The 22,494-nt window shown below is 36.1% G+C and overlaps 3 protein-coding genes across 4 annotated transcripts; 1 reads left to right on the forward strand and 2 right to left on the reverse strand.

Moving 5' to 3' along the window:
• Positions 1-587: 587 nt before the first annotated feature.
• Positions 588-3,090, forward strand: LOC127083711 (soluble inorganic pyrophosphatase 6, chloroplastic). Its single transcript, XM_051024038.1, has 6 exons — positions 588-1,047; positions 1,595-1,755; positions 2,003-2,103; positions 2,228-2,409; positions 2,499-2,597; positions 2,840-3,090. The coding sequence occupies exons 1-6, from the start codon at positions 808-810 to the stop codon at positions 2,930-2,932; spliced, it is 876 nt and encodes a 291-aa protein (XP_050879995.1). The 5' UTR covers positions 588-807; the 3' UTR covers positions 2,933-3,090.
• A 625-nt stretch (positions 3,091-3,715) lies between these two features.
• On the reverse strand, positions 3,716-6,935 carry LOC127083696 (probable sphingolipid transporter spinster homolog 2). Of its 2 annotated transcripts, XM_051024029.1 has the most exons (15): positions 6,768-6,935; positions 6,463-6,597; positions 6,205-6,306; positions 5,997-6,101; positions 5,831-5,906; positions 5,655-5,729; positions 5,475-5,577; positions 5,348-5,399; positions 5,172-5,272; positions 4,890-4,966; positions 4,672-4,791; positions 4,481-4,600; positions 4,271-4,399; positions 4,090-4,168; positions 3,716-3,997 (listed from the first exon to the last, which is right to left on the reverse strand). In XM_051024029.1, the coding sequence occupies exons 1-15, from the start codon at positions 6,827-6,829 to the stop codon at positions 3,873-3,875; spliced, it is 1,461 nt and encodes a 486-aa protein (XP_050879986.1). In that variant the 5' UTR covers positions 6,830-6,935; the 3' UTR covers positions 3,716-3,872. The 2 variants fall into 2 exon arrangements, with proteins under 2 accessions (XP_050879986.1, XP_050879981.1); XM_051024024.1 differs by having other exon boundaries at positions 4,271-4,600.
• Positions 6,936-7,611: 676 nt separating this feature from the next.
• LOC127083719 (cytochrome P450 89A2-like) lies at positions 7,612-12,895 on the reverse strand. The gene is made up of 2 exons (XM_051024051.1): positions 12,436-12,895; positions 7,612-8,291 (listed from the first exon to the last, which is right to left on the reverse strand). The coding sequence occupies exons 1-2, from the start codon at positions 12,893-12,895 to the stop codon at positions 7,852-7,854; spliced, it is 900 nt and encodes a 299-aa protein (XP_050880008.1). The 3' UTR covers positions 7,612-7,851.
• Positions 12,896-22,494: the final 9,599 nt, after the last annotated feature.

The following is a 22,494-nucleotide window of genomic DNA, read 5'->3' on the forward strand; positions in this document are numbered from 1 at the left end:
ATACTCAGACGCTCAAGTCAGTATGTGAAGGAGATGAGCAGATGAAGTTTGACTTTGAAATTGTGTACCTCAAATTGGCGTATATGATCTTTATATAATGGAGCAGTTATAATAACCCATTATTTTCTAGTTACGGGAGATGACTTAGAAGGTCCATTATCTTGCTGGTAGAGATGCTACATTTTGCAGTGTTGGAATTATAAAAAGAGTGATTAAGATTGAAGCCTATTTAGTCGATGAGAAGTGAAACCTCCCTTACTGGATCTATAGCGATTATAACGTCAATTGGCACGACGGTGACGGTGATGTAGTATGCAATGCTTGAGCGAGTTGCTTCGATGCTCCCATGACAATAGAAATTGAGGTTGAGGGATTAATTTACTATGTACCTTTAATATTTTATTTATTTAAGTATAAAATAACACATAGAATCCGTACATCTAATAGCAATATCATGTCATGGGCTCATGAATCCGTACATCTAATAGCAATATCATGTCATGGGCTCATGACCACTTTGGAAGTTCCCAACCCGCCGCCAGTAATCATGAATGAATACGCCCATGAAACTGTGTAAGGTTCAACTTTTAGTATCACACGCGCTTCAAATCAAAACTTGATTCCATTTTCTAAAAAAGTGTTTCTATTTTATAATATAAAAAAACAAACAAAAAAACACAACAATAACACAGTGCCACACAGAACAAATCAAAAGCCTATCAGAAACAAGACACACACACTCACACTCAAATAACAACACTCTCTTTTCACGTTTCTGAAACCAAACAAACACATTCAGCAGCAACCATGGCAGCCACTACCAGAGCGATTACCATAGCTAGCAGTTCAACCTACTCTCTTCTCACCACCAATAAGCCCTTTCTCGGTGGCCGCGCCCTTCGTCTCAACAACCTCAAGGTTTCTACTAGAGCTACTAGGTCTTATACTTGCAAGGCTATCTATTACCCTGAGGTTACTGTCAAAGAGGATGGCCAGCCACAAACCCTTGATTATAGAGTCTTCTTTCATGACAAATCTGGTAAAAAGGTATTTTTTTTTCGTTTAATCAATTTGGGTATCGAATTTTTGGTGATTTTTTATTGTTGTGATGATGGGTTTTGCTTGTAATTAGGATTTTATGTTGTTGGGGTTTTAAAGTTTCTTCCTTTAATGCCGGGCTTGTTGTTTGATGGAATGATGATGATGTTGGTGGTGGTGATTTAGAAATAAACAAAATATTGTATGGTGGGATTGTTTAGTTTAGCTATGGTTATTTGTCTAGGAGTTGTATATATGGTTTAGTAGTGTTCCTTTTGGGAATCAGAATTGTTGGTGTAGATTCTTAATGTAGTGTTGCAGATCTCTAATGCGGTTGCACAGGGTGGACAAGCAAGATTAGCACTCGACACCCAAGTCAGTGAGGGAATGAAGAGGGGTAAAGGGAATTATGATTAGAATCATATCTTAGTCTGCACACGTGGCGACTTATATACGATTGATGATAATTGAGTCTGTTTCGCATTGGGCCTGTGCCGACTCAGTAATGTTCTATGACTGAAGTGAGTTCACTAAAGTTAATTTGTAAAATTTGCAGGTTTCTCCATGGCATGATGTTCCACTGCAGCTAGGTGATGGTATCTTCAACTTCATTGTTGAAATACCAAAAGAATCCAGTGCAAAGATGGAGGTTGCCACCGACGAGCCTTTCACTCCCATAAAACAGGATATAAAAAAGGGGAAACTTCGATTTTACCCGTGAGAGAAACTTAAAAGCTCATACTGTTTTTTTTTGTTGTATTATTTGTCTTTGTCAATGCACTCTATGTTTTGACATAAGTCTGTTTCGCTAATCCAATCAAGATTTGTCTTTATCAAAGGAACATTGGCAACGTAAAATGTCCTAGATATGACTTTTTAATTAATTATTCTTGCTTCTATGATGCCATCTTCATGTTGTCGCACTTAAAATTTGTATTCATAAGTTCTTTTTGATTCTTCTCAGCTATAATATACATTGGAACTATGGCTTACTTCCACAAACATGGGAAGATCCAACTCTTGCTAACCATGAAGTTGAAGGAGCATTCGGAGATAATGATCCAGGTATTCTGTTTCTAATGAGCAATGATTGTACTCTCTATTCCAATTATTTCCATCATGTTATCTAAATATTTCATAAATAAGTTTGCAACTAAGCATGTCTGATATTCCTGTCATCTTTATGTAGTTGATGTGGTTGAGATCGGTGAAAGCCAAAGGAAGATAGGAGAGGTTCTCAGGGTCAAACCCTTAGCTGCATTAGCCATGATTGATGAAGGAGAACTTGATTGGAAAATAGTAGCAATTTCATTAGATGATCCAAAAGCATCACTTGTGAATGACGTTGATGATGTTGAGAAACATTTTCCAGTAAGCTCTATTACCTAAACTAGTTGGTGATGCTTAATTGGTGTCATGATCAGTGAGTTTTGTGTGATATAATCTTTGGTTTTCTTCAGGGAACCCTCACTGCAATTAGGGATTGGTTCAGAGACTACAAGATACCTGACGGGAAGCCTGCTAATAGATTTGGTCTCGGCAACAAGGCAGTAAATAAGGTACATTCACTGCACAAATCTCTTAATGCAATTATCACGATAAATTCTTCATTCTGTTGTTAATCATTTCTGTTTTTGCTCTGACTACTAAGTCGGATCCTCGATCGTGGCAAGAAATTTCTGTGAAGTTGCAATGAAAAAAATAAAAGCATGTCATTTATCTTATGATCCACTGCAATGTTAATGGCCTCATTTTGTCTCGGCTAAGTTCGTCTGAGCTTAAACTTATTTTTTGTGAACAGGATTATGCGCTGAAAATAATCACAGAGACGAACGAGTCTTGGAGTAAACTTGTGAAGAGATCAATTCCTGCTGGAGAGCTGTCACTTGTGTAAATGCATTGGCAGAAGAGTATCGGTTGTTTATGGCAATGCTTTTTTACGATTCTATTTATGAAGTAGCAAACTCTTAGTTTCCGATTATGTCTTTGACATCAATGCCCTCTTGGTTAAGCACTAGTTGAAATATTGAATACATCTATCTTGCTTTTGTATTCTAAGTTTTATGATCATTCTTTATTTAACTTTCCATAAAAACGGTTAACACAAGAAAGCATTGAAATGGAACACATCTTTAAGCAGGAAATCACAGAAGCAACCATTTTTTATAGTGAAAACACTAAAAAAAAACTAATCTCTTTTTAAATTACTTTTTCATGAACTTTGTAAAAGTAAAATGTGATAAGAAACTGGAAAAACGTTACAAGCCTCCTCATGGGACTTAAGAACAAGCTACTTTGATGTTGCTGTGAATGCTTTCTGATAGTCAATAAAATGTTACAAAGCCATAAAGCTGCAGAGCTGAATAATGAGCAGGTAAGCTTTCAAAAGATATCATTATGAAGGTGCAAGCGATTCACCCCCGACGAATGCTGATGACATAGATAAGATGGTGTGGCCGATGAATACATCAGGTAAATTCTCCATTACAGAGGCGTATTATCAGCTGTGTGATATGGACATGACTAGATCGAATCAGGTTTGGTCAAAGGTCTCGAACTTGCAGGTTCCGAAGCAGGTTCGCAGCTTCATATGGTTAGTTTGACACGAGATTGTTAACTAACAGTAGAAAGCACTGTCTAGCTTGCTTCTTCAGCACACAAGTATTAGATTGTTGACTAACAGTAGAAAGCACTATCTAATTATTTTTATAAGTTGATTTGGACTTACAGTAAGTAATTTGTAGTCACTTCCACAAATAATACATGTGAAAAATAAAAAGGGAGAAATATTTTGTTCTGCGCATAATTTTTAAATAAGAAAATAACAGAAAAAATCAACATTCTTGAGATTGTGCATTAGATGTTGATGTTTCTTCAGTCTTCTCTTGAAGCAAAGGTATAGTGCACACTTGATTCTCACTATCATCCTCAAATCTATCCACACTATGAACAAATATTCCTACAACATGTACATACACATTAATCACTGTCTTCTTCAGTAAATTAATAAGATTTCGATTGTTTGAAAATTAAGATTTCATGAAGACATACCGATAAACCATATTCCAGCCGCCGGAAACAATATGGTTGTTAGGATCAACGAAGTTGTTCTCCAGTTGTTAGTCCTATCCTGCATTTCAAATTTCCAAAACATTGATTTCTTGGAAGATACGATGATATATCGTAAATAAAAACTGTACAAGACGCGTCACGTAATCTGTAAAAGACTGACAAGGAGAAGTCCGACAAGAGGCGAGGAAGGCAAGTCTCCAAAGAGATGAATTGCAACGGTTAACATAGCCATCGATAGCGGCCTCAAACTTGGTTCAACACAATGTAGACACACATAATTTACGGGACCCTGAAAAGAAAACCTCAAGCAAACAATAATTTCAACGAAAACTGAACATCTGCTAAAGATTGATTGATGGGAGGAAAGTACCTGAGTGGCAAAAATAATAAGTTCGCCGATAGACAAAAGAGCAAGAAAGGCATTCACATTTCCGCATAAGAAGGCACCAAAACAGAATGCTGCACCGAAAAGTGTTGTCACCGAGAGAAGCTGCAAAAGAATAGTGTTTATTATGCAGACAAGAGGAATCTCTAGAACTCATCTCAGATTTGAATTCCAACCTGAAATGCATTTGATAAGGTGTTACTGTTATTCATAAAATCGAGAGCAAAGCCTCCGGCTAATGTGCCTACTATTCCACATACCATTCCGATTCCTCCAAATACCAAATCTGCATCAGTCTACAAGAAACAAGATACATCAATAATGAATAAATATGACATAAAGGTGTATGTATGTAAGTATGCATAAGGGGTCATTAGAGGAAGCAAACTCTCACCATGTGGTAAATATTATAGCCCGCTCTCGGACCCCAATACGAGTACGCACCTAAGACAAAGTCGTACGCTATGTAACCTGAACATAGATATTTAACTCGTGGGGTTAAATAACGAGATGCAGTAAAATATGGTTGTTAAAAATAGAATATGTGAAGGATAGTAAGATATGAAGTTCCTTGGGAAGCAAGTTATCCAAACAATATCTTTCTGATACAAATTTATCGACAAAATATTAGAAAAACAGTTGATCCATGCAGTAGATTAGTTGGAGTGACAAGTACCTAGAACATTAATAACATAAACCTTATTAAGCAGAAGCGCTTTCATATCAATCCAAAATCTTGAGAACTCATCGAATATTTTCGCCTTAGATGTAGTAGAACTAAAACAAGAACCAATCAGATGTTAGACAGTATAAGATATTGAAAATCAAAAACTGGAAAGTATGAGTACTAACTTGGATTTATCCTCTGGTACTTCTGCCTTTATCAAATCGGCGGGAACTAACCCTGATCCAAAAGTAGTTTACAAGTCGAAAACAATAATAGGGATTTATTATAAATCAATGCGAGAAATATATGCACCTTTTAACTCTAAAGGATTCATTAAAAATCCTGAAATAGCAAATGGAAGCATCAATGCAGACTCTATCCAGAATGCGTAACGCCAACCAAAATGACTCCCGACCTGTAATTGAACACTAAATAGGTAAAACACTCAAATTGATTCTTTAATAGCAGTACGAAAACGAGATAAAGACTTACCAAACCACCATAGATATAGCCAGTTGCATATCCCAATGGTAAACACATGTAAAATACTGCGAGCCACGCTGTTTTCTGGTATACATGTTAAGAGTACGAGTACGAGATAGATATTTACACCAGAAAGAAGAAAGTGCAAGAATATTCTTTATGACAGTTTGATTACATAAACAAACCTGAGAAGCCGGGGCATTGTCATCGATAAAAGGCGCTGCTAGACTAACAAACGAAGCTTCGCCAACACCAACAAGCCTATACAGAATAACAAAAGCATAAAGAGAGGGAAACAAACCAATTACACGCGACAAAATCATTTAACTTGGAAAACAAGGAACCACTTACATGCGACAGACTGAAATGGACCAGAAATCAAAAGAAAAACCACAAAATAAGGTTGCAAGAGTCCAAACTGACAATCCAACTCCTATAAGTCTAAATGGATTTACACTGCAAAATTTATGAATTGCGAAAAAGGATTACTGTGTCAGCTAACGATATGAAGTTCAGAAGTTTTCGTAGTTAAATCATTTTGAACGGTTACTCGAATTACCTTTTAGTTAGAGAGGCAAAAATTGGAGAAGCCACCATAATTCCTACCAAAAAAGCAGATGATAAAACTCCATCTTCAAAATTGTTCAAGTTAAAGTCCCCCCTGCACACAAGGAAGGGTACAAATATGGTAAAAACCATTACATCGCCAAAATGGCTACACAACTCGAAAGCCATTTTGACGAGTGCTCGTAATAATACGACGAAAACTATGTTTTTGCGAGATAAGTAAAGTCTGATCAAGAATTGTATATCTTACTGTATTCCTGTACCAGAAGTGCAAGTAACAGCACCTTTAGTGCATGTTCCTTTACTACCATTAACACCATTGCTAGCTATTGCTCCTCGATCCAAATAGGTTAACAAGTTAATCACACAAAATATAGCAAGTAACCTACAAAAAAGTATAGATTATAAGTAATTCCAGTAGAAAAATAGAGCCAAAAAACACAACCCGGAATTGGTAAATTTTTTGTCTCCACATTATAACAAAAATGGAAAAAATGCTTTATTACTTAGTACTCAACATGGATATAAATAGAAAATATACCAAAAATAGGATACCTTTTGGGTGTACACCATGAAGTTGTGGGAATGATGGTGGGTGATATTATGGATGGCTCCATGAACAAGTCTTTAGATTTTACTTGCAGCGTTGCAAGTAGTAGCTCATCATGTGTAACATAAATACTTGACAATATCTTCTATAAAAGTTTAAAGTAGTTGAGTTGAATGGTTGTTAAACCTTATTCAATTTTGTTTTTATTTTATTTTTTCTTAAAAATACTTTAAAATATTCATGTCTGATTAATCAGTCGCGTCATAAAATATAATAATATAAAAATAGAGAAGTAAAATGTCAAGTAAAAATAATAATCCGGATTATTACTTTAACAAACTCATAATTATTTTTTTTAGATCATAATTATCTATTTATAAGTAAAAGTTTTTTAATTTTTTGTCTTTTATAAGTAAAAGTCTTTTAATTTTTTGTCTTTAAATATAAACAAATGTCAATAAATTTAGGTATATTTAATATTTTTATTCCAAAAGTATTATTGCATTAATTACTTAATAATGTTAATAGAAGATAATTTAATTAAGGGTATAATAGTAATTATATTATCTCTCCCACATGAAATCAAAAGAATTAAATACCCTTAACTACCATTCTTTTTAATAAAAGCATATCAAGCCCTCAACCATATAATAAAGTTATTTATGATATTAAAGTGTCATTTATCGGTGTATGTGTTAATGCTTGATAGGCCTCAACCACATAATCAAGTTATTTATTATATTAAAGTGTCATTTATCTGCATAAGGAACAATTTATTGAGGATGTATAATCCATATCCATATGATGTTAGATACAATGAACCTAAACATAATTAATTTGTCTGTTTAATCTGAGACATGCATTGTCAGTCATGATACCATAATCTGCATAACATAAACCAACTTTTACATTTCAACTACATCACACTTTGCTACATTGAATGTCTTCTCCTTACACGAAAACAACATCGTACCATAGTCACACATGTATGCATAATGAATCATTGGAAGAAGCAAAATCTAACCATGTGACAAATCCACATGTTTTACTATCAATAACAACATGTCATTGACACACATGATCTAGATCCTAGGAGAAATATGAACCTGTAATGGATTTTTCATCATCACTCAACTTGCGATTCTCCTCCTTTAACTCCAATTCCAAAATAGTATCTGCATAAGAAACAACACTGTTAACATCGCTCAATCTACTTTCCTTATTTTGCTTCCTCCCTCTTATCAGCGGAAGCAAAACATCTTCTTGATCCTTACGCAACTTCAACAACTCCTCCCATCGTTTCCGCAGCAAAATCTTAGTAACTTCAGGCCAGAAATCCAATATACTGAATCTGCTTATACTCAACAGAAGCGCCCTTTCTTCACTTTCAATTTCACTAATTTTCTCAGCGTTAACTCTTTCACCAAAACACATAAAAACAAGTAAACAAAACATGGCATAACGAAAGTGAGGAACAACAGTAAAGGACTCCGACTCCGAAGCGGTTTTAAGACGATGGATGAGAATGTCTGTTGGAATATTAATATTTGTTTTGAATTAGTATTTGTTTTTAGTCCGTCAATAAAACTCCTATTCAAAAGGTGTATCTAGGTTAAGACCTATTCTTTAGCATAGTGTGCTGAAAAATAGGAAGTTCAGTTTATGTAAGGCTATTTATGCAGCCCGCTTTTCTGTTTTTAATATCAAGCAAAGTTTACAATTTCAATTACTTGTATTCTTACCTTGTTCAACATTTGGTATCAGAGCCTCGTCAAGAGGCCTGATCAGAGAAAGAGAGGTTGAGGAAAATTCGTGAGAATGACAGAAAATATCAGTAGCAGCAGATTTGTGCAACCAATAATTCCCAAATTTGATGGTTTCTATGAGCATTGGGCGAAGCTGATGGAGAACTTCCTCCGATCGAAAGAAATATGGAACTTGGTCGAGGATGGAGTGGTTGGTGGTCCACAAAACCGGGAGCCAACTGATGAGGAGACAAAAACAATTGCAGAGCAGCAGTTGAAGGACAGAAAGGTGAAGAATTATCTTTATCAAGCCATTGATAGAGAAATCATGGAGACAATACTAAATGATGACACCTCAAAGCAGATATGGGACTCAATGAAGCAAAAGTTCAAAGGGTCAACTAGAGTGAAGAGAGCTCAACTTCAAACTTTGAGGACTGAGTTCGAAATACTGAAAATGAAAGAGGGAGAATTTGTCAATGCATACTTTGGACGAGCTCTCTCCATAGTAAAACGGATGAAAGCCTACGGAGAGATTGTGAAAGAAGCCGACATTACTGCAAAAATTCTGAGGTCTCTTGTGCCAAAATTCAACTATGTTGTGTGCTCCATTGAGGAGTCTAACAATGTGGAAACTCTAACCGTTGATGAACTCCAAAGCAGTCTTCTTATCCATGAGCAAAGAATGAAGGGATCAAATGAGGAGGAGCAGACACTGAAGGTGACACACGAGGAGCGTTATGAAAGAGGCAGAGGCAGATGCATGATGAGAGGCCGAGGAAGAGGTAGAGGCCGACAGTTTACGAATAGGGCTGCGGTGGAATGCTACAGGTGTCATAATTTGGAACACTATCAGTATGAATGCCCAACCTGGGAGAAAAAAGTGAACTATGCCGAGTTTAATGAAGAGGAAGAGATGTTGCTGATGGCACAAGTAGATTCTCATCAAAACAAGAAAGAAGGAGTATGGTTTCTTGATTCCGTATGCTCAAATCATATGTCCGGAAACAAGGAATGGTTCATGCAGCTAGATGAAAGCTTCAGGCACTCAGTCAAGCTTGGAAATAACTCAAAGCTAGAAGTAATGGGAAAGGGAAACATCAGATTGGAGATCGACGGAAGTAATCACATTGTAAGTGACGTATTTTTTATTCCTGAACTACGCAGTAACTTACTGAGTATTGGGCAGCTCCGAGATCGAGACATCACAATTGTAATTAAGCATGGAGTTTGCAAGCTGTATCATCCGAGCAGGGGATGCATAATGGAAAGCTTGATGACCACCAACAGAATGTTTCTTGTGACAACAAACATTCTTATATCGGTGCGTACATGTTTCAATGCAAACGTTGATGATCTCGGTGAAATATGGCATAAAAGGTTTGGTCACTTGAGCTACAAGAATCTTGCGTTGCTGCATAACAAGAACTTGGTTCGAGGAATTCCAAAATTAAATGCTTCATCAAAAATTTGTACAAGCTGCATGGTGGGAAAACAACATCGAGAAGCTATCCCTAAGAAAAGCATCTGGAGGGCCAAACAACAACTGCAGCTTATTCACTCAGATATATGTGGTCCAATTTCTCCTGAATCACATGGAAACAAAAGGTACATACTGACATTCATTGATGATTTCAGTCGTAAACTTTGGGTTTACTTTTTAAATGAGAAAGGTGAAGCCTTTACTACTTTCAAAGAATTTAAAACTATGGCAGAGAAGGAGACTAGTTTGGCACTGTGTTGTTTAAGAACAAATAGAGGAGGAGAATTCAACTCAAATGAATTTTCAAACTTCTGTAAAGCTCAAGGAATCAAGCGACAATTGACAACAACTTATACGCCGCAACAAAACGGAGTCGCAGAGCGCAAGAATCACACAATTATGAATATGGTACGCTGCATATTAGAAGAGAAGAAGCTGCCCAGAACGTTTTGGCCGGAAGCCGCAAAATGGGTCTGTCATATGCTCAACAGAAGTCCCACATCTGCTGTAAAAAAAACAAAACGCCAGAAGAGTGTCGGAATGGTTTCAAGCCTAGTGTCGAACACTTTAAAGTGTTCGGATGCGTAGGAAATGTTCACGTACCAGATGCTAGAAGACTCAAACTTGATGCTAGAAGCCAAAAGCAGGTTTTCATTGGATATAGCGAGAAGTCAAAAGGGTATAAAATGATAAACCCTTTAACAATGAAGGTAACAATCAGTCGGGATGTAATCTTTGAAGAAGATGGCTGCTGGAATTGGGGGAGGACAGATGTCGAATCGAAAAGTGAAGTACTTGATTGGGGTGAAGCTGATGAGGAAACACTTGAGGAATTAGATGAGCATGAAAATGAAAATACCACAAGTGAAGCAGAAGAAGACAACTTAGAAGCGACTGATTCTTCTTCAAATGAATCGGTAACTCCACCAAATTTAGAGAAAAGAGTAAGAAGAGTTCCAACCTATCTTCAGGACTATACAAGCGGAGGAGAATTGTCCGAAGATGAGGTACAAAATTTTCTTATGTTTATGTCTACGGATGATCCAATTTATTATGAAGAAGCAGTGAAGAAGAAAAATTGGAGAGATGCCATGGACAAGGAAATAGCAGCAATAAGAAAGAACCAAACCTGGGAGTTAGTTCAAGCTCCTTCAGAAGCAAAAATAATAGGTGTAAAGTGGGTCTACAAAACAAAACTTGATGAAAACGGTGAAGTTAGCAAGTGCAAAGCTCGCTTGGTGGCCAAGGGTTACGCACAGGAGAAAGGTGTAGACTACGACGAGGTTTTTGCCCCAGTTGCAAGATGGGATACCATCCGAATGGTGATAGCTCTAGTAGCAAGAAATGGCTGGAAACTCTATCAATTGGATGTCAAAAGTGCATTTTTGCACGGAGAGCTGCACGAGAATGTATATGTTTCACAACCGCAGGGATACGAAGTAAAAGGAGAGGAGAGCAAAGTCTACAAGCTGAAAAGGGCACTTTATGGGTTGAAGCAGGCTCCAAGAGCATGGTTCAGCAGGATCGAAAGTTACTTTGTCAATGAAGGTTTCGAAGGGAGCTGCTATGAACACACTCTTTTCATAAAAAAAGAGGAAGATAAAATATTGATTGTAAGTCTTTGTGTTGATGATCTTATTTTTACTAGTAATGATCTGATCATGATGCAAAGTTTCAAAACTTCTATGAAAAGAGAATTTGAGATGACTGATTTAGGCGAAATGAAGTATTTTCTGGGAGTTGAAGTGCGTCAAAATGCGAGAGGAATACACATAAGCCAAAAGAAGTATGCGGGAGAAGTTCTCGAGAGATTCGACATGGGAAGCTGTAATGAAGTAAAGAATCCAATAGTCCCTGGAAGTATTAATTTGTCAAAAAGGGAAGAAGGGAAGCAAGTTGATGGAACTCTTTTCAAGCAGATCGTGGGGTGTTTGGTGTATATGACAACAACTAGGCCCGACTTAATGTATTATGTGTGTCTTATTAGTCGATTCATGTCCAATCCAAAGGAAGTACACATGCTTGCAGCTAAAAGAATTTTAAGGTACATCAAGTCAACAATTGATCTCGGCATCTTCTATGGAAAAGGATGCAAAGACGAGTTAGTAGCTTACACAGACAGCGATTATGCCGGTGATATAGATGACAGGAAGAGTACATCAGGCTATGTATTCAGAAGATTAAACTAAAATGATGTATGCATGTTTAGCTTAGGGGAGGAATTGTTGGAATATTAATATTTGTTTTGAATTAGTATTTGTTTTTAGTCAGTCAATAAAACTCCTATTCAAAAGGAGTATCTAGGTTAAGACCTATTCTTTAGCATAGTGTGCTGAAAAATAGGAAGTTCAGTTTATGTAAGGCTATTTATGCAGCCCGCTTTTCTGTTTTTAATATCAAGCAAAGTTTACAATTTCAATTACTTGTATTCTTACCTTGTTCAACATAGGACCCAGTTCCGGATTTCTGAGAAAGATTTGATTTTCGATGGATGAAGCATCTTGGAAGCGAGGTTACGACGAAGGGTCCTCCACGTATCACCGTAAGAAGCTGAACTGATACTATGCTGGTTACTAGACATGAGTATGCTGGTGGGAAGTGCTTTAGGACGACCGGAGAAGATTGATGAGTTATGAATGAGAGCATTGTGAGATATGGAACGGTCAACAATGAAAACAGAAACTCGAGAACCGATTCTAATAGTGATGATAGGACCATATTTGGCGTGGAGGGTTTTAAGAAAAGGTTCGAGTTGGGCGAAGGATTTTCGGAGCCATAGGATGCTTGTGAGGACGGGGATGTGGAGTGGACCGGGAGGGAGTGTGGGGGTGGTGAGGGTGGAGATAGTGGCTTTGATGAGGAAGATGATGAAGAGTGAGAGTAGTGCAATGAACCATGTTTCCATTATCAGGTAAAAGTGTTAGTGATGAAAGAGTGGAAATGGAATAATAAGAAAACTTGTATGGATATGGTGATTAATATAAGCCTTAAATAAGGCGAGGCCTAAGTTTGCCCTCGTGAAAAACATGGTAATTATACATGCAACATGAATCTAATCAAGTTAAAACATATGTACTCCGATAAATATCTTAGCGACCATCAAATCGTCCATCCAATCTATTGAGAAAATTAATGCCAAAAACAAAGTAATATCGTGTGAGAAAGAGGGAATTGAATCATCTTCTACTATTTCTCTATGGCCCTCCATCCTGCTCCTTTTTTTGTTCCTATCTCTTTCATCATTTAATCTCTCTCATCTTTAATACTTCTTTTTTGATTTTTAATTTGTCTCTCATCACTCTCACAAAATTAGAGCTGGAGTCCTGCCCAACAGGCTGCAGAGAGTTTCTTGAAAATTAAGAGACCTTTATATTCAAGAAAAGGAAGATTGATGAAGAGATAACAAAGATGATTAAAATAAATTTTTCATTCACTTTTTCAAAGAGCATTATTTGTTTACAAGTTAATCACCAACCATCTCTAGTACACATCGAGAGAGCACAATTTATTTATAGACTACTGACATATATATCTAATATATGAAGATTAAACCATTACATGGCATAAATAACTATTACATACATGTTGAATGCTACAATATACATGAACAGACTTCTACTACAACATTCTCCAGATTTTAGCTTTATCGATATCTCCAGTCTTCCCCTCTGTTGAAAACTATAACTACATCCAATGCGTTTGAGTTTGATCCGACTAACTTATAATAACAAAGCTACAAATATCCATCTTGGAACTAACTTCGAGCCATGAAACAAACTAGCTGTCATCATGCAGTTTTATCAACTACGTACAATGAAAGAACTTGCAACTTAGCAATTACTTGGTGATCATATCAGCAGCATCGTGATCGGTCAAAATCTTCATCACCTTTACTTCTTCCCTTTCAATTTTCTCTTTGACAAAATGCAACCTAACATCAATATGTTTTTTCATTTAATGATAAGTCGAATTATTCGACAAATATATGACACTTAAACTATCACATTTAACAACAATTACTTGACCTTGAAGTTTTAACTCATTGGCAAAACCTTCAAGCCACAATGCTTATTTCATAACTTCGGTGAAGACAATGTATTCCGCTTCAGTGGTTCATAAGGCTACACCTTCTTAAGGGTTACTTTCCAACTAATTGTTATGCTGAACATAGTGAAAACATATCTATACAAAGATTTTCTGGTGTCCTTACATCCTGCATAGTCAGAGTCCGCAAACTCTTCGATTTTCCTTTGGACATCATGACCTCTGTCTCCACCATAAATTAGGACCTTGCTCAGGGATCCTTTTATGTATCTTAGGATCCATTTCAAAGCTTGTCAATGAGCTTTTCTAAGATTTTCCATGTACCTGCTTACAAGGCTTACTGCATAAGCTATGTCTGACCTGGTACAGACCATAACGTACATCAAAGAACCTACTATACTAGTATATGTAATGCTATCCATATACGCCCTTTCAACTTCAGTACTAGGAATTTTAGTTATACCCAACTTGAATTATTCAGTTGTTGATGTTATAATAGGTTTTGAGTTTGACATATCAAACTTGTTTAGAATCTTCCTTATATATGACTTTTGAGATAAGCATAATGTCGACTACTTTCTATCTCTCTTGATATCAATAAACAAAATCTTGGTTGCATCTCCAAGGTCCTTCATTTCGAATTCATGGTTGAGTTTAACCTTCACCGTCATTACTTATTCAACGAGGTTGCTTGCTATGAGGATGTCATCTACATAGAGCAATAAGATGAGAAGTGAATTTTCAGGTGAGAACCTGAAATAGACACAATGATCGAAATTGCTCCTTATGAAACCTATGTGTGCTATTGCCGCAGTGCGAAAAATGACTACGAGCGCTCGCACGCTCGAGATGATAGTAGAGTCACTACCAAAGTTTATTCATTCCAATAGGAAAGAAAAAATATTGATAAAACCCTTAAATAAAAAGAAAATGGTCTTCGAAACCAAATCCGGATTCGGAAGTCGATTATGCGAGGGGAAGGTATTGACACCTCTCACTTCCGTTGTACTCAACGGGAACCATTTAGTTAACTTTGCGAAAGTGAATGTTAGCTATCATTTATTTTCTTTCATCTAGTTATTAAAATTTTGAGAGAAAAAGGACTAAAAATAGTTTTTTTTATTATGATGTCTGGCGAGACTTTAAATCTCGCTCCTGCGTATCCCCAGGTGCGATATGGAACTCAATGCTACATAGTTCTGGGATAGGAAAATGCTTGTTGGTTGGTCGATTTTAGCAAAAGGTACTTAGTCTAATTCGAGCAGAAACCATTTGCTTGCAACCCAAAAAATGGAGAAGTGAACATTAACATCGCGTCAGAATAGACAACATAACTTGGAATCTCATAGAGTTATATCCTCGTCGCATTCGAGCGGAAAGCTTTCTAACTTCTTGCGTATGGTAGGAACGAAGCTTAGTTTGCATCGTCTCGGAATGGACGAAGCATCTTTGGTTTATGAAAAAGTTTTGACATCACGCTAAGGCGGAAAAAAGGTTTGATTGGTTGAGTTTATTTTAGGAGGATAACAATGAACACTCAGTAAGACCAAGACGTCTGCCTCGGGGCCGATTATTCAAGGTTTCAAGGAATATGTAATCCAATTTACCTTTTTTATCCAAAGTGTTTATGAAATTTATTTGCGGAAGACGAACGTTTGGTAAGACCAAGATGTGTGTCTCGGGGACGATTGCTCGAGGTTTCAAGGAGTGTAAACTCAAATGTTATCTTTCATCCAAGTTTAATTAAGTGTTTTATAACGGAAGAAGAATTCCCGATAAGACCGACATGTGTGCCTCATGCCAATTATTCAAGGCTTCATGGAGAGTGTAATCCAATGTTCCTTTTATTTCAATTTTATTAAGAAAAAGATTTGATGAAGTGCTTAAGTTAAAAAGAAATTTAATGGCGATTAAACGTTTTGATTCGCGTTTGAAAAGCGTTGAAATTTGATAAAAGAGGTTTGAGTTTGATTTTTGAAAGTTCTTGATGTTGATTAAGATGTTTATTTAAAAATACACCTGATTTTATTTTCTTAAATGATTTTATTGCTCAAAATAATAAAATAAAAAAGAAATAAAATAAAAGAAATGCAAAATGAGTGTGCATAAGGTAATATGGGTCTATGAGATAAGAAAGAGTACAAAAACAGTATGGGCCCAAAATCCCAACATAATCAAACAAAAAGAAATAAAAAAAGTGATGAATAAGTCAGGGGGTGCATAACAACATGGCCTAACGATGTCCCAGTCTAAATGTCATCAGGCTCATTCCAAGGGTTGAGGGAGTGAAAACATGGACTCAACCTCAACCACTTGATGAGATCCAAGTTGATCTGAAGGCAATGAACCTAGGGCACATGGTAGTTGTGGTATGGGTCTCCTCATGGGACCCCAGGTCAACTCAAAATTGTTAAGCAAATCAGGTGGCAAGGAGAGTGGCCACGTGTCTAAGACAACTATGATGATGGAAAGGAATAAAAATGACATAAGGGGTCTCACATGTTCACTTTCCACTCCATCTCTCTCTCTCTCTCTCTCTCTCTCTCTCTCTCCACACTCAAACCTTCTCTCTCTTTTCTCTCCCCACACCACCGTACAAACAACTTTTTAAACCTTTATCCTCTTAAACAAAGATCAGAGTAATGTTTTAACAAGAACACATGTTCATGGTTAAATTCTAGATTTTCTCATTTCGCTCCAAAACCAAAAGTGAAAAACGTAAACTCTACCTTATTTCACATTCTCATCATGAACCCATCATTAAAACAACCAAAATATCAACCCTAAGCCCGGATCAATTTTTAGCCCCAGATAACACTAAATCCAAATTTATACACTATTCAGCCACAATTTCATCCAATTACGACAATTAAATGTGCCACAATGATAAAGAAACAAAAATTAACAAGGAAAATGAAGTGAAAATGAAGAATAATACCTCGCCGAAGTATGAAACTCCGGTGAGTCCAATACCTTAGGTAAACTCTTTTTTCTACTTCTGTTTGTTTGATTCTCCCTCAGTTTCATTCTCATTCTTTTTTCTCCGACGAGTTATAATAGGCTTATATAGGGGGTTAGCTCAAGCTTTCTCAAGCTTAGATGATAAACTTGAGAGAGCTTTGGTAAGGGTTGGGGATTTGAATATAACAGAGGTTTGTTAGGTTTTTTTCCCATGTGTTAGAGGGTGAGTAGTGATGGGTTTTTATAGGTGAGAATTGGGTGGGGATTGGTGATCATCATGTGAGTTTTGAGAGGGAAAAAAGTTATTGATGATGGACTTTGGGGGGGAAAGTAGTGATCCGTGTGACTTGAAGCAAGTGTGAAGGGTGATATAATTCGTGACTTGTGAGCGAATGAGTGACGCTTGATGGTGCATGCGTTTTCACATTTGCTTTATATTATTTAAATTTCTTCAATTCTTTTTATTTTGTTTATGGTTATGTATGAATGATGTTGGGATGTTGATGGGATGATGAGTTGTTGGTGCTATGAAAAACTCGTGTGCAATGCTGAAGTCCACTTTCACTTGCCTTATCTTTTCAATTTGTAGTTTGTTAATGTTATGTATATGGATTTATGATGGTGAAGATGTTATGGGATGATGAGACCCTTACAACACGAAGCTCGTGCCAACCAACTCAACCTCTTTCTTATTTTTTCTTTCATTTATTTACTTATGTATGTATAAATTAGAGTATGGATATGTATGATTTATTGACAATAGATGGTGTTCTTGCTAAAAAAAACACTAAAAGGTTGACTTCCCCGTTATCCGTCGGGGAGAGCCCTAAATGATTGGTTATAAGTGTCTATTATGTATTTTCTTAAGCGATTCTTTCTTACCTTTTTCATCTAGGGAATCTCCTATTTATATGGATATACTCATCCATCATCCCCTAATGCTTGCCTCCTCATATCCCTCATAAAGGTAGCCTTAGATAACGTTCTATGCCCCTATAATTGCCAGGTAACGTCTTTTCCATCAATATTTGTAACTCTTATGTCTCGTCGAATGGATTATCTCTTAAACCTGAAAGCACGAAAGCTTTGATATCAAAGTTAGCTGGGTTTGCCGGTATAAACCCTTTAGAAACCTATCATTTGTCGGTCCTTTTGTAATGGTCCCCCATAGTGGGTGGTGGTACGACTGCCATGGTGATCTCATCTTCAGCATCCAAAGAGATTAGTGGATTATCTTTTTAAAAGATCCTTTTAGCTAGAGTTGCTTCTCTAACTGCTCTCCTGTTAGCACCTGCAGTTCTTTCAATTTCTGGATCAAACAATGTCTATGTTGATCCTGAGTTGCGCATACACAAACAAGAAATACCTCAGTAGTACAGTAATTAATGAAAATAAAAAAAAAACTAATAAACAAACGTTTCATAAGTGTTATCTTGTTGAAATTATCAACAGTCCTCGGCAACGGCGCCAAAAACTTGATGACTTCTCGACAAGTGTACCGAGAATGTCGCAGTAATAAAATAAGATCGAATACATAAAGACTGCTATTTAACAAGACAAATTTATGCCATGCGTATAAAATAGTAAATTGTGTGTGTGTGTGTGGGGGGGGGGGGGGTCGAGTTTGAATGCGAAAAGAAAATAAAGTTGTTTGACAATAAGAAGAAACTGGTCAAGTTGTGTATAGAATCCTCTATTTTTCTATTGTTGATGTTCGATGCATTACATGAATGATATTGGCACTATAATCACACAACGAATTAACAAAGCCTATATACCCAACCCCTTGCAGTATAGCTCACTAATTATTACTTAGAGTTTCCTATCCCTATCCCACCAGCGTAAGCAAGATTAGGCAATGCAACATAGCGTTAATTCCGAAGCCATTACTCGGGGTCTCCTATCCCTATTCAACCAGCGTAAGCACAATAATTGTCCTAGGTCCAACATATAGACTAATGGTCAGTATTCCCTATGTGCCCAAAATCAGATTAAAAATGTATCTCACATAAAAAGCATTAAGAACAAGGTGCAATTGAATATAATTATAGATTAAATTACTCATGCAATATTAAATCAAACATATGTCCTAACAATATCAAAATAGGTTCATCAAACACAACATAACCTAGAGAGAATTAGTTACTCATGATTCAAATTACAATACCAAAATAAGAATAAGAGGTTTGCACCAGAATTCCCTTGTAAAATTGGCCTCCAATGGCTTCAAATGCTCTCCAAATATGCCTTCTAGTGTTGCAAATCGTCCTCTTTGGTGTTGAAATCTGTAACCCCTAAAAAAGTACCAAAAGTCCCCTTAAAAAGCCTTCAGAATGGACTAGAACACGTCCAAAAAGCCCAGAAAAAGGGTTATCGTGCGTGTGATGACCTGTATCGTGCGCACGATGTTGCGTGTCATTATTCCAATAGTTGCACGCTTTTGCTCCTTTTTTCATTTGATTTTCACTAAGTCCCTATTTATCCACACTTAGCTATTTTTTCCTCTTTCTTTGGCCTTTACTCTTCATTTTTTTTCTCCTCTTTAACTTGTTTTGATCTGTTTCTTCGGCCGAATTTACGCAATGATGGAGTATCATCAAGCACAATCACCAATACAAACAAAAACCCTCTAAAGTATTTTTCACACCCAATGCGCTAAGGAAAATTTAGTGAAAAATATGAAAAAAAAGAGGAGAGTAGTGGAAAATGAGAAAAAGCATTGTAGAAATCACAACTCTTATGTGATTTTAAATGAGGAGAAGTCTCTTTTATATAGAAATGTTTTGGCTAAAAAAGGAAATGATCAATGGGCCAAATTAAATTTCTTAATTGATTATACAGTAGTCATAATCGATTATGAGATTCAAAATGCAACGGTCCTAATTCTTTAAAAGGAAAACGTATATCGACTAGTATCTTGATTGATTAAAAGTGTTTATAATCAATTATGAAGTTATCTTCCTTGCTCTAATTGATTATAACAATTCCATAATCGGTTACGCAATGTAAAAACTTCCTAAATTGATTAGAAATACTTCTTAATCAATTGAACATAAGTCTTGATAAGTTTTTAAGATATTTTAAGGTGTTTTAGCAAAAGATAGAGATTTGGAACTATTTTTATGTGTGTGTGTGTGTGTATGTGTGTTTGTGTGTGTGTGTGTATGTGTGTATGTATGTGTGTGTATGTGTGTATGTGTTTGTGTCTGTGTGTGTGCACGCACGTGTGTATAATAACTTAGGAGTTACTCCCATACCTTTATAATACATTGATCACTGAGACACATGACTAAACGAGCTTTTACACTTTCTCTCTTTCACAACTCTTAAGCTTTAAGTTCCCCTACTTGATTCATCATAGATTTGGAACTTCATCAGTAACTTGACTCTCCTACTCATGAGTCTTGATATAGCTTATTTGATAGATATCATCATCAGGGGTGGGTTGATAGGAGATCATTAGAGACTTCACCAAACATCTCTTGATCGTAGGTGTTGCCTTTGGCTTTACTTATTGATCTCACAAGGACATATTAATGTTGATCTAACATCTTGATAATTACTTCTTCTTTATAGATGAAGATTTCACATTATATTGTTTTAGATAAAACACTGTCACCATTAAAACCACCAAACATTTGTTCCCCTACCTATGTTTGAAAGGCATAAGCTTTGAGCTTAGTCTGTTCATTGTGAATTTATGGGTTCTTGTCGCTCTCATAAGGATTTTGTTTGTTGTGATGTTTATAACCGTTGTTTTCTCATTTCTAAAAATGTGATATTTTTTTATAAACAATTTTAGATTTTGTTGTCTTCCTCCTGCCATGAATGATATTGCTAGTCTTCCCAATTTTTCTATTGTTCCTCAATCTATTGAAAATTTTAAACCAGTTAATATATATGTTAGACGATAATGGCACCATATTTCCACTCCTCTTATAGATATTGATCTTCCATCTGATCCTAAATCGGATGAACCATGACATTTTAATCGAATATCTTAAGACCTTGATAGATATTCATTATATCTACTTGTATTCTTTACTCACAGGATGTTAAAGATGTTCGATGGATTAAAGTAATGGATGAGGAGCTTTAGTTTCTTCAAGAGAATTTCACATAGGATATTGTCTTTTGTTCTCCCGATGTCAACCCCATAGGCTGAAAATGGGTGTATTATATGAAACTGAATTATGATGGAACTCTCAACCATTACAAGACTCGACTGATTGCCTTAGGAAGCAAGCATGAATATGGAATTGATTATGATGAGACATTTGCAATGATAGCAAAAATGACAATTGTTCACATTTTGATTTTTATATAAACTTCTAATGGATGGTATCTTCATCAATATGTGAACAATGTATTTCATCATGGCGATCTGGTTGAAAAATATTTATACGACTCTTCACCAACGTCTATTATCTTCTTGTAAAGGTGTGTGTAACTATAATGCTCTTTATATGGGTTGAAACAGATACCCATAGCTTGGTATGAGAAGTTCCGTTCTACTTTACTTGGATTCTCTTTTTATCGCACATCTATAATCATTGTTCTTTTCCTTCTTTATGTTAATAATATGACTATTAATGGTTTTGATTGGGCATTCATTCAGGAGCTTAAACAATAATTGAAATCCTAATTTCATATGAAAGACCCAGATAATTTGTAGTATTTTCTATCTTTCTCCATAAGCATAAGTATGCCATAGACCTAATTTTTATGGCTGGTCTCTAATCAGCTAATTTGGTGGATACTTCTCTTGAAGATAATGTCAAATACCACTGTGATGAGGGTGACCTTTTGAATAATGCTTTAATATATCATCAACAACTCGTGGATAGTCTCAATTACTTAACAATTACTCAACTTGACATATCATTTTCCGCTCAATAGTTAAGTTGGTTCACACGCTCCCCTCATTGTCTTCACATGGTTGAACTTGGGTTTTCTTAACTAGAGTCAACTTCTCTCTATGTTGAAAATATAAGTGTTATCCAAATTATTGTCAATTCAATGTTTCCTGGACGCACGAAACATATTGAAGTGGATTGTCATTTTATTAGGGATGCCTATGATGATCCAATGTTTTAAAAACCAGACCAAACCGGTTGGTTCAATCAGTTGGACCGGGAACCGAAGATGAAACTGATTGGGTTAACCATTCAAAACCGCTAGTGGGTCAAAACGGAGTAAAATCATAAAAACTGGATTGAATTGTCCAAAACCATTTGAACCAAAGAATCGGAGCCAGTTTTATAAAACCGTATGGTTCAAAAAAATTCATCAAATTGACCATTTTAAAATTTATTTTTATAAATTTTAATATGTCAATATCAAAACTTAACATAAATTTTCAATCACAAAAAAAAATCCATATTTTTTTACAATCATACAAACTTTTAAGTTTTGTCGCTCCATTATAATTTTTCTTTCAACCACACTCCATCATCACGCCGCCTCTTTCAAACATAGTCACAATATCTAACTCAAAAT

Source organism: Lathyrus oleraceus, chromosome 1 (assembly GCF_024323335.1).
Source record: "Lathyrus oleraceus cultivar Zhongwan6 chromosome 1, CAAS_Psat_ZW6_1.0, whole genome shotgun sequence".
In the NCBI taxonomy this organism is placed as follows: domain Eukaryota; kingdom Viridiplantae; phylum Streptophyta; class Magnoliopsida; order Fabales; family Fabaceae; genus Lathyrus; species Lathyrus oleraceus.